At 57.0% G+C, this 17,159-nt stretch overlaps 1 protein-coding gene across 1 annotated transcript; it reads left to right on the top strand.

Annotated features, from left to right (window-relative positions):
- Positions 1–16,363, top strand: CAPN15 (calpain 15). Its single transcript, XM_054586729.1, has 12 exons — positions 1–254; positions 8,941–10,417; positions 11,376–11,584; positions 11,665–11,848; positions 11,925–12,148; positions 12,969–13,094; positions 13,176–13,328; positions 13,788–13,949; positions 14,113–14,345; positions 14,425–14,576; positions 14,650–14,828; positions 14,895–16,363. The coding sequence occupies exons 1-12, from the start codon at positions 73–75 to the stop codon at positions 15,070–15,072; spliced, it is 3,459 nt and encodes a 1,152-aa protein (XP_054442704.1). The 5' UTR covers positions 1–72; the 3' UTR covers positions 15,073–16,363.
- The last annotated feature ends 796 nt before the right edge of the window (positions 16,364–17,159 follow it).

Raw genomic sequence — 17,159 nt, 5'->3', positions numbered from 1 at the left:
GCTCACCTCCCTCCATGCTCTGGCCACATGTGACCAGGCCCGGCTCTCAGTGTGGCCACCGTAACGGGGGCCATGGGGAGCTCCGCTTCCTCGCTGGCCGCCGAGACTGAGTCGGACCATGGCTTCCCCACGGGGCCGCCCTACCCAGGGCCCCCGGCAGCAGCCGGCTGTTGTAGGAGCGGCCCTGGGGGACCTGTCTGGGGTGGTGCCCTGGTCACCCGGCAGCACCAGACCCCACGCCCTGAGGCCCGAAGGTAAGAAAGATGGGCGGGCCCCAAGGGGTGGGAGTGCTGCTGTCAGAGTGCCCCTCTTTGGCAAAGGGGCTTGCAGAGAAGTGGGGTCCCCGTGTCATAGGGTCCTCTGGCAACTCACTTCCCCTCGATGGCATGAGACCTGAGAGACTCTGGCGTTGCTCCGTGCTTGGCGAAGAAGGTCTGGAAGACCAGCCTGCTTTTTTGGGCTGGGCTTTGTCTCCGCCTGGTGCTTGTGGTGAGGCAGCTTCTCAAGCCTTTAGCCTTGCAAGTGGGGAGTCTGCCAGCCCCAAGCCTGAGTGGTGCTGGCATGTGCTGAGAATGCTGGCTTGCTTCCCACAGGATTTTGGGGACACTGCTTGGGCGCCTGTCTGTGTGGCACCGTGCGCTAACATGGCTGCCTGCCGGGCGGTGGGAGGTTACGAGGCCGCAGGGGCAGACCATCACATGCCAGCTTCCTCCGGCCATGGCCAGGCTCGGCCCCGGTTTCTCAGCCCAAGCTATCCATTGGGTCCCCTGGAGAGCCTCACCTCAGAGGTGGTGGAATGACTGGTGGGAGAGCAGGTGAAGCGGCAACAACCCACATTGGCACTAACACCCCTGCTTTCACCTGCCCTGTGGCCTTGCTGTAGGGAAGGGTGCCCAGTGCTCATCATACACTCCGTGTCCGCAGACCTTGGGGCAGAATTGTGGGTAGCCCCTGCTCTCTTGGGGTGCCCAGGCCTTGGTTCACTAGGTAACAGACATCTTCCCTCTCTCAAAAGCACATGCTGGGCTCTCCTACCAGGCAGGGTTGTAATGGGCATGCAGGAGTGGGCCCAGCCTCCTGGGATGCCTTTGGAGCTGTATGTAGCCTGAGTCCCTAGCAGAGGAGGCTTCTGGGAGGGTGCTGGAGGGTTTAGCATTGTTGGGTCGGAGAGTCTCGGAGGTCTTATAAGATACCCTAGTGGGCAAGAGTCAGAGCTTGAGGTCCAGAGGGATGTGCACCAGGAGGCAGGACAGTGGCAGGAGCCAGTGAAGTTGGGAATGAGGTATTAGTGAACTGTTAGAGAATATTCCCTTGTTACTGTATAGATGACATACTAGTGAACATTTCTATATCCCAGCTTTACTGAGATACAACTTATGTGCTCTCGGATTTACCCCTCACAAGTATACAGTTCAGCGGTTTCAGTCCATTTATAGAGTTGTACAGCCATCACAACAATACAGTTTTTTAGCATCTCCATGCCCCCAAAAGATCCTGCCTGTTAGCAATCCCTCCCTATCTCCAAACACCCAGTTTCCTGTCCATAGAGTTGCCTTTTCTAGAAATTTCACAAGCAGAATCCTATAGTGTGCGTTCTTCTATGTCTGGCTTATTTCACGGAGCATGTTTTCCCGGTCTGTCCATGTTACAGCATTTGTTAATGCTTCATTCTTTATATGACTATAATATTCCTTTTTCGGATAGACCATATTTGTTTATCCATTTCTCAGTTGATGGGCATTTCGGTTGTTTCTCCTTGGTTTTTGTGTTTCATGCTTCTCTGCATATTTGTGTGTACGTTTTTGGGTGGACACGTTTCCATTTCTTTCAGGTAGATATCTGGAAAGGAATTTCTGAAGTTTATTGCAAATTTATATTTAACTTTCTAAGAAACTACTAGATCGTTTTCCAAAGTAGCTACATCACTTTGCATTCGCACCAGCAAGGCAGGGGATGGCTCTAGTTTCTCCACATCCTGGCCCTTCTTGTGGATGTGAAGTAGTGTCTGGTGGTAGTTTGATTTGCACGTCCCTGATGGTTGTTGATATTAAGCATCTATTCAGATTTCCATCTCTCCACACTCATCTTTTTATTTTCATTTATTTCCGTAGAATAGATTGCTAGGAGTAGAATTACTGAATCCCAGGGAAGGAGGCTGGACCCCCCCAGCTGAGCAGCAGCCTAGCTGTGGACCCTGTGCGGTTTGCCAGGCAGCTTCCCGTGAAGACTTGTGAGTGCTGTGAGGGACACGTGTATGTGTTAGGCTTTGGATCTTGATTCGCACCGTTAAGCCGAGCGCCTGGCGACTTGTCCTCGCCATTTCTCCTCCCAGTTCCCACCATGCCTCTCCCGTGGGGCTGTGCATCCAGGCAGCTCCTTTCATGGCTCCATTAGTCTGGCCTAGGCTTTAAGGCGGTTCCTATCTTCCACTGGGAGCAGCGGGCAAAGTCAGATCGGGAAGAAATGGTGCTAATGACCTTGAGGAATTCACAGGCATCCAGACTAGAGATGACAAATAATGGCAGAAGAGGTGGGCACAACAGATAGCAGGAAGGGTGCAGGAGGCAGGTGGCCCGCCCCATCATAGCTGCATGGTACACCGACCCTGACAAGATACCCTCCCCGCAGGCGTACTTCTGCCACAGTCTGAAGGGGCAGCTGGGTGTGTGCACAGGACACCCCTCCGGAGCTCTGATGGACGTCAGGGACTGGAAGGGCATATGCAGAAGCCAGCAGCACAGCTGGCCCTGCCTCCCCATCCGCATGCAGCCTTCTAGGCTGGGAGCAGCCCATTGCAGTAATGAAGCCAAGAGAGCCGGGCATGGCCACATCTCCTATAACTCACTGCCAGGCTGGGAGCAGGATCTTTGATGTCCCAGGAGCTACTCATCTTAGTCAATAAAGATTGGTGTGGGCATTGGCTGCTACAAGCTTTGGGCCGTCCCTGGGGACATGGACACAACGAGAGTGACCCAAGGCTGGCTGAGGGTGACCTCTAGGGGAGGCCCCCAGCAGAGTTGGGAACCAGCAGGGGGTTCAGGGTTGGGCCACCATAGCTAGGCATGACATCTGGATCTCCTGGCATGATGTGCCAAGGAGCCCAGCCTCAGGTCCGGTGGCTTGACCAAGGCCCTCACTTACTACTTTCACTTTTCCTGGGGAGGTATAAGGCCGTCGCCCAGGATGGGGCTGCACCACCAGGTCCCTGTGAACACGTGTGTCCTGGGCACGGAGCAGGGACTTCACAGTGAGCCCCAAGGGCAGGTCCATAAATCCTCCATTTTGAATTAGAACTGAGTGTTGGTGACCTTCAGATAATGAAGTTAGAGCAAGTACTTGTTGAATTTTTCTGGACGATTGCCTCAGTTTTCCATTTGACTTGGTCTTTCTGTTTTAAGGAGTAACTCAGGTTGTTTTCCACGAGAAGCCAACTTTCTCCCCAGAGGTGACTGCTTCTGTGCCCTGGAGCATATGTGACAGGCTCTGGAGTGAGTGTCCAGGAACTTGGGAACATTTTCTGTTGAGGGTCTGGTATGACTCCAGAGTCCCGTCTTTCCCTTCTAAGCTTTGCTTGGCGGTCTGGCCTCACCTTTAGACCCTCCAGGGATTTCAGGTCTCTAGGCTTCGCTGAGCGTCTCCTGGGCCATTAAGGGTGCTGGGCCTGGCGTTTTGGAGACCAGAGCCGCTACTCCCCTGCTCAGGGTTCCTCTGCTCACCTGTCACTGACCCCTGAGCCACTTCTCACCACCCGGTGGCACTGAGACGGGCGCAGGCTATAAGGTGCGGGTCGCTGGGGTCAGTGAGGGAGCGCCGTGCCCGTCCTGTAGCTGTGCCACCACTGCCTCCCCCAGAGCCTCGTTCCAGCCAGAGGGGCTGCTGCCGCCATCCAGCGCACCTCTGGTTCCCCAGGGCTAAATTCGATGTTCATGTAGTTTTCATTTAAATGTTTCTGAACTCCTGACAGAATCTTCCTGATTCTCCTTGTCTACCAGGGCAGCTCTGAAACCTGCCCTGTCCCCAGACGCTGGCCAGGACCTGCAGACACCTTGCCTTGTGTGCGGCTAGCCCAAGGCAGGGACTGGCAAGCTGGTGGGTAACACAGGTGAATAGAACTTAGGTTCCTTGCTCCCTACCTCCCCTCCAGCATTTGCAAGGCTCTCCTTGCTCAGTGTGCCTGGGGCCAGCAGGGGCCTGGAGCCCAATGTAGGTGGGTCCTAAGATGGTCCTGGGCCCTCCTTTCCTGATGGGGCAAGAGCCTAAGTCTTCCCTCTGGAGACCTCCCAGGCGAGGTGGGGTACCCAGCGTGAGTGTGACCGTGCTCTGATCCTGGGGTTGTGGTGGAAGCTGCCTAGGACCCGACCTGTGTGTGCATGTCTGTGGGTGTACGCTATACCCCACACTTGGACCATGGGCCCTTCTCCAATGGGGAATGGTGGGAAGCTAGGGGTCCCAGTAGTGTCCAGGCAGATTTCTTAGGATTTACATAACACAGAAGCTTAGGTTAAAGCTGAGCTGACCCTTAGCCATTCCTGCTATGCTGGTGCTGGGTGCCCACTCGCTCACCCCAGGGTCGGTCCACACAGGAAGGCAGCTTCACAGAGTTTGGCCTGGGCCTTGGGAAACAGTCGTGTTGCCCAGGGTGGATTTTTTGTTTGTTTGTTATTGAAGGGGCAAGGTTTTTTATTCTTCCTGAACCAAAAGGGTTTGGCGTGAATATCGACAGCATTAGATTCACGAGTTTTGTGCCTTGTTGTAAAGAACAATTGATCTTTCTCCCAGAGCAGCAATGTAAGAGAGTGTGTGGTGTGGTGTATGAACACCCCCTTGAGCCCAGATTAGCCCTTCAGAGGCAGGTTAATGGGCCAGCCTTGCCCTTAGCCCAGACACGAGACCCATACTGGATGGGAGGAACCCTTCGGGAGTATCCCACCTGCCCTCCTGTAGGCCTGAGCGCCTTTCTTCTGCACATGAGTGAAGCAGAGGCCCAGCCCTGGGGAAGGTGGGCAGGCCAAGCACCCAAGAACCCACCAGCAAAGGAGGCTGCATTCCGGCGCTCGAAGCAGCCTGCAGGGCAGGCTGTGCAAGGGGACCCCTGGGAGGGTGGGAGGTGGATGCCCTACCCACCCTGCACCGCCAGAAAGGTCCTGGAGCCAAGTGCGGGTCTCCTGGCTCTCGCCTCCCTGGCCTTCAGTCCTTCCCGTTTTGCCCTCCACGTGCCTACGACACTACCATGCGTGCCTCAGGCCTGGCAGCTTTTCGGAGTACCGTGTCCTCTGGCCACCCCTGGCCTGTGGTGCCTGGCTCTCCCAGTGGGGTCTGTCATGCCCTAAGGTGTAGACCCATCCTGGGTGTATCTGGCAGCAGCCCGCCTACCCCCCAGTGCACAGCCAGAGGCCTCGTCAGATAGGAAATCTAGGTGGGGTAGAGCCCACCCTGAGCGTTGTCAGCCCTGCAGCCATATGCAGGTGCCTTCCCTCCAGCCGGTCTCCATCCATCCCAGGAAGGCAATGCCCTATTGCACACAGGATCTCCGAGGTCTGGATGTGGCTAGCACTTTGGCACAGGCTGCTCAGAACAGGCTGGTTTCGGGCCCCTTCACCCACTCCTTTGATCTTGGATATCATATCTTCATCTACCATCCCTCACCCTCCCCGAGCTGGGCAGCCTGCCCCCACCCTCCTCCCATGGGCCTACCGTGACCCGCACCACCTCGGGGTGTGAGCTATAAGAGGAAGAGGGTTTGTGCTGCTTCAGAACGCTGAGCCGCCTCCTTGAACCTCTGCCAGGCAGAACTGAGTCTGCAGTGGTCCCGGTGAGCAGGTGAGTAGAGGGTGCTCAGTCCCAACAGAGTTCAGGCTATGCCCAGGGGCTGGGCCATCAAGAGGGGCTGCTGAGGTGCAGGAGTTGGTCAGTCCAAGGGCCTTGGACAGAAGGGCTGTACCCTCCCCTAGGCAGGAGTGTACTCAGGTGGCCACGAACACTGCTAGGTTGTATTTCATGATCAGATATCTGTAGCCCTCAGCACATGTCAGAATTGGCCCCTGCCCAGGGGATCCCTGGAAATCCCAGAAGCAGAGAGCCAGCTAGGCTGGAGGACCCATCGGGAGGCTCTGAGTCAGGATTGACACCACCCACGGCAGAGAGAGAGGACTGTGTGTGCCCTTGCCCTCCTCTCATGTACTCAGACTTTTTTGTGTGTGATAAAAGTCAGGCAACATAAAACTAATCGTTTCAAAGTGAACCGTGCAGTAGTAGTACATTCACAATGTGCATCCATCACTTCTGCGTAGTTCCAAAACATTTTCATTGCCCCAGAAAAAAACCTCATGCCCATCATACAATTGATTGCACTCCAGCCCCTGGAAACACCAGTCCTCTTTCTGCTTCTATGGATTTGCCTATCTTGGACGTTTCATATAAATGGAATCATACAACATGTGGTCTTTTGTGTCTGGTATCTCTCACTTAGCATGTTTTCAAGGTTCATCCATGTTGTCGCATGTGTCAGAATTTCGTTCTTTCTTGTGGCCTATCCATGTATTCATTGGTGAACATTTGGGTTGTTTCCACCTTTGACTATTGTGAATAGATCTGCTATGAACATGTATGTTTGTTAGAATACCACTTTTCAGTTCTTAGGGGTGAAATTGCTACCTCTTATGGTTGGTCAGTTTAACTTTTTGAGGCTGCATAGGTTTTCCAGAGCACCTGTGCTATTATTTTCCATTCCCACCAGCAGTGTAGGGAAGGGCTCTAGTTTCTCCACAGTTTCACCAATACTTATTAACACCCGCAGGTTTGATTCTGGCCATCCTAGTGAAATGATATCTCATGGCAGGTTTTGATTTCCATTTCCCTAATAACTAGTGATGAGTATATTTTCATGTAGTCATTGGCCATTTGTGTATCTCTTTTGTAGGAATGTCTATTCTGGTCCTTTGTGTATTTTTAAAATATTGGTTTTTTTTCCTTTTGCTGTTTAGTTTTAAGGGTTCTTTACATATTTTGGATATAAGACCCTTACCAGACATTACAGTTTCCAAATATTTTCTCCCTTTCTGCAAGGTGTCTTTTAACTCTTTTTGATGAAGTCTTTTCTTTTTTTTTTTTTTTTTGCCCGTGCTTTTGGTGTCATATTAAATAATCCAGTGCTAAATATCCAAGGTGATGAAAATTTACCTATGTTTTCTTCTAACAGTCCTGCAGTTTTTGTTCCTACATTTAGGTCATTAATCCATTTTCAGTTAATTTTTTAATGCAATGTGGAGTCAGGACCCAACTTCATTCTTTTGTGTTTATACCTAATTATCCCAGCACCATTTGTTAAAAAGACTGTCCTTTCCACATTGAATGGCCTTGGCACCCTTGTCAAAAATCACTTGACTGTATATTTGAGGATTTATTTCTGGACTCTCCATTCTATTCCATTGGTCATATAAAGACCATATAGCCCTGGCTGATGTGGCTCAGTGGACTGAGTGCCAGCCTGTGAACCAAAGGGTCGCTGGTTGGGTTCCCAGTCAGGGCACAGGCCTGGGTTACGAGCCAGTTCCCTAGTAGGGGGCATGTGAGAGGCAAGCACACATTGATGTTTCTCTCCCTTCCTCCCTCCCTTCCCCTTTCTCTAAAAATAAATAAATAAACTCTTAAAAACAAACAAAAAAGACCATATAGTCTGCCCTGACTGATGTAGCTCGGTTGGTTGGGTGTCGTCCCACAAAACAAAAGGTCGCTGGCTCGCCTCCTGGTCGGGGCGCCTGCCTGGGCTGTGGGTCCATTCCCTGGTCGGGGCCTGTACGAGAGGCAACCAGTTGATGTTTCTCTCCCTCTCTTTCTCTTTTAGAGAGACCCTTTCTTTCTAAAAAGAGATAAAATCTTTTTTAAAAAGGCCGTATAGTATAGACATATAGTCTGTCCTTATGCCAGTACCACGCTGTCTTGACTTTCTGTTTCTTTTTCAAGGTTGTTTTTACTGCTTCGGGGGGTTTTGTAATTTGATAAGAATTTTAGAATCAGCTTTTTCTATTCTTGCCCAAAAAGAAAAAGGGGCCAGAGGGATTTTGATAGTGATTTTATTGAATCACTTTGGGTAGGATTGTCATCATAACTATATTGTTTTTTAATCCATGAATGTGGGATGTTTTTCCGCTTATTTAGGTCTTCTTTAATTTCTTTCAGCAATTTTTATAACTGTCAGAGTACAAGTCTTTCACGTCCTCAAATTTATTCCTAGGTATTTTATTATTTTGGGTGTTATTTTAAGTGGTATTTTTTTTTAAGTTCCTTTTCAGATTGTTCATTGCTGGCACAGAAACACAGCTGATTTTGTGTGGGTGTTGATCTCATGCTGAATTCCTTAGCTCTACTAGGTTTTTTTGTAGATTCTTGAGGGTTTGTATAGGATTATGTCATCTGCAAATGGAGATAGTTTTACTTTTGCCTTTCCAATTAGATGTCTTTTTATCTCTTTCTTGCCTAATTGCTCTGGTTAGAACTCCAGCACAAGGTTTGACTAGCATTGCTGAGGTCCTGATCTGGGGGGAAAGCATTCAACCTTTCACCACAGGTCATGATGTTAGCTGCAAGTGTTTTGTAGATGCCCTTTATCCTGTTGAGGACGTTCACTCACATTCTTTCCTGTGACTTACCAAAGACTACCTTCACACCAGAGCCCTGTGGCCACTAAGATGGTGTGGCTCAGCCCCCTCCCTGTACCCCCACAGGTCCACCCCTCCAGAAAGGGTCTGAGGATCCCTTGGAGGCTTTGGCGTCCCCCTTACTCCTCAGAGTCCTCAAGCCCCTCACAGGCTGCCTTCTTGAGCCTGACATCTGTCACAGCCCAGAAGGACACAGATCCTGCTGGCTTGATTCCCCTCATCCCAGGCAGAGACTTGGGCTCCCCTCCTCTGGGCCTGCACTGATCGGGGCCATCCCTTGCAGCCACACACACTCGCCTGGGTCCATGGCCACGGTTGGAGAGTGGTCTTGTGCGCGCTGCACCTTCCTGAACCCGGCCGGCCAGCGCCAGTGCTCCATTTGTGAGGCTCCCCGGCACAAGCCCGATCTCGACCAGATCCTGCGACTCAGCGTTGAGGAGCAGAAATGGCCTTGCGCCCGATGCACATTCCGGAACTTCCTGGGCAAGGAGGCCTGTGAGGTGTGTGGCTTTGCCCCAGAGCCTGTGCCCGGCACCTCCCTGCTGCCAGTCATCAACGGGGTCCTACCCAAGCCGCCCACCATCCTGGTGGAGCCCAAGGGCAGCTGCAAGGAGGAGGCGGGTCCAGCGCAGACGGAGGGACTAGTGGCCATGGAGCCAGTTGGGGGGCAGCCTGAGGAGGAGGAGAAGCAGGAGGAGGAGGAGGAGGAGGGGTCAGCAGAACCTGGGAGCGGCTGGGCCTGCCCTCGCTGCACATTGCACAACACACCCATGGCCAGTTCCTGCTCTGCCTGCGGGGGCCCCCGGAAACTCTCACTGCCCAGGATTCCTCCCGAGGCCCTCGTGGTCCCTGAAGTTGTGGCCCCCGCTGGCTTCCACATCACACCTGCCCCGCCCCAACCTGGGGAAAGCACTGAAGCTGACCCACCCTCTGCTGCCACCGACCAGGAGCCACCCCGGATGCCGCCCTTCAGCCCCTTCTCACCCACCCTGCAGAACAACCCCGTGCCCCGTAGCCGCCGTGAGGTACCCCCCCAGCTGCAGCCACCGGTGCCTGAGGCCACCCAGCCCTCCCTGGCTGCTGGCTCCAAGGGTCCCCCTCAGGTCCCAGGGCGGACTTCTGCTGGGGCCTCCCGCTTGGCAGAGCTGCTTTCAGTCAAGCGACTTAGTGCTCTGGAGGAGGAGGTGGCTGAGGGCGGCACTGTGCTGCGCCGGTGCAGCTCCTGCTCCGCACCCGGCCCCGCAAGCCTGTGTGAAGCCTGTGGCACTGCTCCGGGCAGTGATGTCATTGACCTGGCCGGCGATACTGTGCGCTACACTCCAGCGAGCCCCTCCAGCCCCGACTTCACCACCTGGTCATGTGCCAAGTGCACACTCAAGAACCCCACAGCAGCCCCCAGGTGCACCATGTGTGGCTGCTCCAAGCTGCATGGCTTCCAGGAGCACAGCGAGCCGCCTCCTCGCTGCCCAGACTGCAGCACGGACAAGCCTGGCCTCTGCACCGTCCACAAGGCCAGCCGCCTCTTTCCCGAGGCACCACCCGAACGCCTAGGTCAGTGGGCCTGCCCGGCCTGCACACTGCTCAATGTGCCACGGGCTAAGCACTGTGCCGTCTGCCACACACCCCAGCTCCTGGAGGCCCAGCGCCGGGGTGCCGCGCCCCTGAGGCGCAGGGAGAGTATGCACGTGGAGAAGCGGCGGCAGACAGATGAGGGTGAGGCCAAGGCTCTCTGGGAGAACATCGTGGCCTTCTGCCGGGAGGTGAGTCCCCTCAGGATAGTCGTCCACGCACCAGGGCTGATGCTCCCTTTCCCATGGGCCTCACTCCGCATCTTTTGTCCTTCCCTGCTGTCCCTTCTCCAGCCAAGGAGAGGGAAGAACCAGTGGCAAGAGAGGCAGCATTCTCTTCCCCAGGCTCTGAGGCTGGCACCGAAGCACCCCTCCTCTGAGTGTGACTGACCCCCACTATCCACATCTTGCCCCCTTTGTCTTTGCTCACAAAGGTATACAACCCCGTAGTCTGTGGTCCTGACCCACCCAGGTGTGATTTTCCATAGAATCAAAGCCACAGGGAGGTAGGGACACAGATGGAGGCTTCATGCCAACAAGCAAGCTTGGTGCTTCCTCCAGCTGTTGAGACCCAGCCAAAGCTCGGGGTGGGGACACGCCTTTATGCTCTCTTGCCCAAGGAGCTCTGGGGGGCCTGAGCCCAGGACAGCGTCACCCTCAGGTCAACTGGAGGGGCTACTGCCCCGTCACTGCCAGCAGCCCACCCTGACAGCCCATCCAGTCGTGCATCCTGCCTTCCCCATCCCAGCTATGTCCCCTCACCTCTCTTCCTGCAGCCTTTGGCGTGGTGGGCCATGTGCTATGCGGGGAGCTGCCCAGGTTTTCTGTACCCACCACCCCTGCAGCCTCCAGGCTGGGGGCTTTGCCATTTTCTTGGGGCACAATACCCCCATTGACCCATTGCCAGCCTGCAGCATCCTGGTTGGCTGTGGTCCCCCATGCCCACATGGGGGTAGAATGGGCCACATAACGCCCCAGCTGAGTTCTCCACATGGGTCAGGGTAGCTGTGCACATACCTACCCCCTTTCTTCTGGGACTCAGGCAGCATTTCCAGGGTGTTGTCCTGGGCTGACAGGTGGAGCAAGGTGCATCCTGGGCCCAGGGCCACCCAGCTAAGCCTGAGTGTGTGTGTGGCTGTGGTCTCTGCAGAACAATGTGAACTTCGTGGATGACAGCTTCCCACCTGGGCCCGAGTCTGTGGGCTTCCCTGCAGGTGACAGCGTCCAGCAGCGTGTTAAACAATGGCTGAGGCCTCATGAGATCAACTGCTCTGTCTTCAGGGACCACAGCACCTCCTGGTCTGTATTCCACACTCTCCGACCCTCAGACATCCTGCAGGGGCTGCTGGGCAACTGCTGGTGAGTTTGGGGCACCCACTCAGGCTGGGGGGCGGAACGGTCTGGTCGTGCTCACCAGTGAGGCCTCCGGCTCTGCACAGGTTTCTGAGTGCTCTGGCTGTGCTGGCTGAGCGGCCCGACCTGGTTGAGCGGGTGATGGTCACACGCAGTCTGTGCACGGAGGGCGCCTACCAGGTGCGGCTCTGCAAGGATGGCACGTGGACGACGGTGCTGGTGGATGACATGCTGCCCTGCGATGAAGCCGGCTTCCTCCTCTTCTCACAGGTGGCTGGGTGGGTGGGCATGGGGTGAGTGAGGGGTGGGCACTGGTGGGCCTCATGACTCCAGCCCCTCCCTGCAGGCCCAGCGGAAGCAGCTGTGGGTGGCCCTCATCGAGAAGGCGCTGGCCAAGCTGCACGGCTCCTACTTTGCCCTCCAGGCAGGGCGCGCCATCGAAGGCCTGGCCACACTCACCGGTGCCCCCTGTGAGAGCCTGGCGCTGCAGGTCAGCTCCACTAACCCCCGCGAGGAACCCGTTGACACTGACCTCATCTGGGCCAAAATGCTGAGTTCTAAGGAGGCTGGGTAAGAGGGGCGGGCGCTCTGGCGGTCAGCAGCTTTGGGAGGAGAGGAGAGATAGGCGAGGGGACAGCCAGGCCCGGGCCTGGCGTGGTGGGAGATGCAGGGGCAAGCGTCCTCTGACCCGCACCCTGTGTTTCACAAGATGTTTCCAGTGTGGGCTGACCAGTTAGGAGGCCTGTTTGCAGCCCTGTCATCTCCCACTGCTGGCTGGTGTTCCCACCTGCCCAGGCCAGGGCAGCAGGCAGAATGACAGCTGATCAGCCCACACATGGAAGGCCGCATCCTGACCTGGGCCTGTGATGACCATTAGCACCTGCTTGGAGCCCTGTGGAGCAAGCCCCACGGAGACACCTGGTGGGAATGGGCTGCCTTCTGAGACCTGGCTTGAATTGGCCAGCATGTCTGAAGGGGGCGTCCAAAACCCTAAGCCTGAGAGGGAGGGCTCGTTGGTGCAGAGACCCCCTCCTCTCAGCTGACACCGGGCATTACTGCTGCCCCATCCCCTTAGGGAGCCATAGCCCTGAGCGTGCAGGACCCAGGCCTTCCCGACCCTCAGCCCCAAACCCAAACCCTCTGAGCTCTTGGGCCACTTTGCAGGGAGCAGACCAACACTTCCTGAGTTCTCTGTGTCTCTTTTGGGTCCCCGGGGTCTGCACTCCCCCACAGTCAGGGAAGAACCACCCCACCTCAGGGCCAACAGGGGTCCTCTGGTGAGTGAGCCCTCCTCAGTGCCCGAGGCCCCTGGTTACTGAGGGGCACCCATTGTTAAAGGCCCCCTAGTCAGTGAGCCTCCCCGGTCAGTCAGGCCCCTCTGCCTGCACAGGTTCCTCATGGGCGCTTCTTGTGGTGGGGGCAACATGAAGGTGGACGATGCTGCCTACGAGAGCCTGGGCTTGCGCCCCCGCCATGCCTACTCCATCCTGGATGTCCGTGATGTCCAGGGCTCCAGGTAGGGGCTGGGCTGGCCATGGGGAGCCAGGGCGTGTGGATGTGTGGTGGAAGCTGTGGCCCTCAGCCCCGTGGTCCGCAGGCTCCTGCGCCTCCGGAACCCATGGGGCCGCTTCTCCTGGAACGGCAGCTGGTCAGATGAGTGGCCACACTGGCCAGGGCACCTGCGTGGTGAGCTCATGCCACACGGCAGCAGTGAAGGTGTCTTCTGGATGGAGTACAGTGACTTCATCAGGTACCTGAACTTTGCGTGAAGTGGGCGTCTGGCGTCTACCTCACAGCCACCCCATGCTTTAGCCACCTTCATTTGGCCCACCTGACTTGATGCCTTAGGTGCCCCCTTGCTGTGACCCACAGTGTGTCCACTTGGGAAGCCTGGCCTGTCCCTCTACAGACCTCAGACGAGGGTGTGGGGGGGGGCGGCTGCGGTAGGGGAGAAGCTGGGTTCTGCCCTCAGGACTCTGTCTTCTCTAGGTCGTCGTTGGCGCCTGGGGCCCCCCTGGTGGTGTCCATGGGCAACAGCCAGGACCAGGGCTTCCAGGATACTGGTCCCAAGGAAGGCTCAGGGCACAGAGAGGCAGAGATTGGCTCGGGGAAGGGGCTTAGGGAGGTGCCTGAACTCCTGATGAGTGTGGCTTCTGTGTCTGGAGCTGGGGTGGGAGCTGCTCAGTGGAGCTGTCCTCTCATTGCTCAGGTACTTTGACTCTGTGGACATCTGCAAAGTGCACTCAGACTGGCAGGAGGTGCGGGTGCAGGGCTGTTTCCCCAACTCGGCCAGTGGGCCCGTGGGGGTGACAGCGCTCACCGTGCTGGAGCGCGCATCCCTGGAGTTTGCCCTCTTCCAGGAGGGCAGCAGGTGGGGGAAGCTGAGGGGGAGAGGGTGGGGGGGCTAGAGCACTGGTTGGGCTGGGTGGGCAGAGCTGGGGAATGTGTGGAAGTGGCGGGCAGGATGAAGCTGTGGGCCAGTGGGGCCACAGACAGCAGGTGCTGCCTGTGACCCCTCCTGGGTCTGGCTGCAGGCGTGCAGACTCAGCAGACAGCCACCTCCTGGACCTGTGTGTCCTGGTGTTCCGAGCCTCCTTCGGCAGCGGTGGCCGCCTGAGCCTGGGCCGCCTGCTGGCTCACAGCAAGCGAGCTGTCAAAAAGTTCGTCAACTGTGATGTGATGCTGGAGCCTGGCGAGTACGCTGTGGTGTGCTGTGCCTTCAACCACTGGAGCCCCACCACGCTGGGCCCCCCAGCTGCTGCACAGGGTAACGCTGCCCTTCCCACCTGACCCCGCACCTTCCCCACCATGGCGCCCCAGGCTCCCCTCACGCACGCCTTCCACAGCCTCCAGCCCACGCTGCTCGCTGGAGCCACCTGGCCATGTGCTGGCTGTGTACAGCTCGAGGCTGGTCATGGTGGAGCCCGTGGAGGCCCAGCCAACCACACTGGCGGACGCCATCATCCTGCTCACAGAGAGCCGAGGGGAACGGCATGAGGTGAGGTGGGCAGGGAAGAGGAGAGGCAGGGAGGAGGCCTCACCCCGCCCACACCTGCCCTTTCTCTACCCAGGGACGTGAGGGCATGACCTGCTATTACCTGACGCACGGCTGGGCAGGGCTCATCGTGGTGGTAGAGAACCGGCACCCCAAGTCCTACCTGCATGTACAGTGTGACTGCTCTGATAGCTTCAATGTGGTGTCCACGCGCGGCAGCCTGCGCACCCAGGACAGTGTACCACCCCTGCACAGGTGGGCACCGCCCCAGATCCCCTGACTCCCTGGCCTCCACCGGCCCTCACCAGCCCCCTCCCCCAGGCAGGTCCTGGTGATCCTGTCCCAGCTCGAGGGCAACGCCGGCTTCTCCATCACCCACCGCCTGGCACACCGCAAGGCAGCCCAGGCCTTCCTCAGCGACTGGACGTCCTCCAGGGGCACCCACAGCCCCCCACTCACACCCGAGGTCGCTGGCCTGCACGTGCCCCGGCCATTGTGACCTCCATGCTCACGCCCGCCTGCCCCCCCACATGCACTTTAGGAGGGAGACCCCAACAGAGGACGCTTGAACCAGAATCTCAGGACCCCGCCCAGGGAGCTGCCAGCCACGATTGCAGCTTTCCTTGGACCTTCTTCCCTGCCCCTCCCTCCTGTCCAGGGCCTCCTCGCTGCCAAGCAGAATACCTCCAACCCGCTTCTAGCATGAGGGGGCTCTGCACGGCCCCTCTGACCAGCCTGCCTCGAGGTCGGGTTCAGACTGCCAGGGCTGAGGCGAGGTCGCCCCTTTCCCCTTGCCTGTGTGAGGCAGCCACGAGCTCCATTTACAAAACCAAATCTGGGCAGGTCCGGGGCTAGGATGCAAGGGTTAGCAGGGACCACCTCTCCCCTCTTGGGGTCAGAGGCCAGGACTCCAGGATGAGCAGGCAGGGACCATCCCTTTGTGGGGATCAGAGGCTGGGACCCTGAGATGGGTAGGGACCACCCCCTTTGGGGGGTCAGAGGCCAGAACCCCAAGGTGAGGAGGGACCACGCCCTCTGTGGGGCACGAGCCTTCTCTCCCCAGCTTGCCCCAAGAGCCCATCCTCTCACCCCCTGCACTCCCACAAGGCAAGCAGCGGTCTCTGGAGTCTCAGCAGTGTGTCCCAGGAGGCAGGTGCCTGGTGACCATGGGCTCAGGACCAGGGGAGGGGAGAGTCCTAGCTGCCCCCTCTGGCTACACTATGCAATTCCTGGAGCGCTGGTCAGGATTGAAGCCATGCCCCCAGGGCTGTGGGACAGAAGCTGCCATTTGGTGAGGTGGTTTGTCCTCAGCACCACCTGACCTCTGCCAGGAGGACCAGGGTCCAACAGAAATCCTTGGCCAGCCTTGTCTAGGCGCCTGCGGGGCAGGGTGTGGCTCCTCCCAGCCCCTCCCCTGCCTCAGAAGCCCAGGTGGCTGGGCTGTCTCCCAACTGCCCTCCCCTATGGCTGCTTAAAGTCTTGCATCTGCCTGTGGACATCTGAGGCCGACTTCCGGAGGCCCACCTGGCCTTGCTGCCCTCCAGCCCCTAGGAAGTAGGCAGCCCTGCCCACCGCCCCTCACTTCCTGTGGGGCTTGTGGGTTTTTTACCACTGGAGAAACACCAGGAAGCACTACACTCCCCTTTGGGCCTCCTTTATATTTTTTCCTTGTACTCTGAGCTGTGAATATTTTTAACCCTGTACATACAGCCAGCTCTTCTGACACAGAGACTATTTTATCAGCCGTTTCCCAGCCTTCTAGGATGATTCTCCGTGGGTATTTCCAGACTCAGGCTCTGATGGACCAAATGAAAATGTTTTGTTTTATAACGATGCCTCCTCATCTGTCCGTCACTCCTGCCATGGGGCCTGGGGTCCTTACCTCCCCTCTCTGTGTAGAGCCTTGCTGAGGGCAACCCAGGCCTGCCTGGTGACAGTGGGGGTAGCTTGCTGGTACCCGAGGTCAGCCTTCAGGGGGCCCCTGCTCAACAGCTGCCTTCACCCCAGAAAAGGCCAAGCATCCAGGCAGGGCAGAAACTTGGGCCCAGACCCTGTGGTGGTTGACAGGCTGGTCCCCCGTAGCCTCAGCCTCAGACAGAAGGATAGTATGTCTGCGACTTTTCCCAGGGAGACGTCTGTGTCTGGGGGTGCCTGTCTGAAGTCATCAGTCATCAGACAGGAGCAGATGGAGCATGGCGGGGGTGGGGGCAGGGGGTGGGGCCCGCAGAGGGAGAACAGTTTCCCCCCAGTGGGTACAACATGCTCCTGCCTTGCCCTGGGTCCTCTCCTGTTCATTCCAGGAGGTAACCATCCCCATTTCACAGGTAGCAACTGAGGCTGGGCGTGTCCAGCAGCTCTTTCTGTCTGGTCTGTAGTTTTTGGTCTCCGTCTAAGTGCCTCCTCAAATGAATGGGGGGCTGGGATGTAGAGGCTGGCACTCGGCGGGTGTAAGAGGCCTGTCACAGGCCAGCCTATGGAATGTGAAAGCAATTAAAGCCACCAGCAGTGTTCGCTCCAGGCGGGCCTCGGGCAGCGGGGGAGCTGCCACAACACATCTCGCATCGACGCCGGAAGACTGCCCGCCCT

The sequence above is a fragment of the Pteronotus mesoamericanus genome, unplaced genomic scaffold, assembly GCF_021234165.1.
Source record: "Pteronotus mesoamericanus isolate MK-2021 breed Mesoamerican mustached bat unplaced genomic scaffold, CSHL_Meso_final contig_947, whole genome shotgun sequence".
Lineage (NCBI taxonomy): Eukaryota > Metazoa > Chordata > Mammalia > Chiroptera > Mormoopidae > Pteronotus > Pteronotus mesoamericanus.
Note: the sequence above shows the minus strand (reverse complement) of the source record. Positions and strands in the feature narration are given on the sequence as shown.

Excerpts from the sequence above, each read along its gene's own strand:
- CAPN15 (XM_054586729.1), top strand. The coding sequence starts at position 73 with ATGGGGAGCTCCGCTTCCTCGCTGGCCGCCGAGACTGAGTCGGACCAT. Across the intron at positions 255-8,940 it reads CCACGCCCTGAGGCCCGAAG|CCACACACACTCGCCTGGGT; the intron begins GTAAGAAAGATG and ends CATCCCTTGCAG. Across the intron at positions 11,585-11,664 it reads GGGCTGCTGGGCAACTGCTG|GTTTCTGAGTGCTCTGGCTG; the intron begins GTGAGTTTGGGG and ends GGCTCTGCACAG.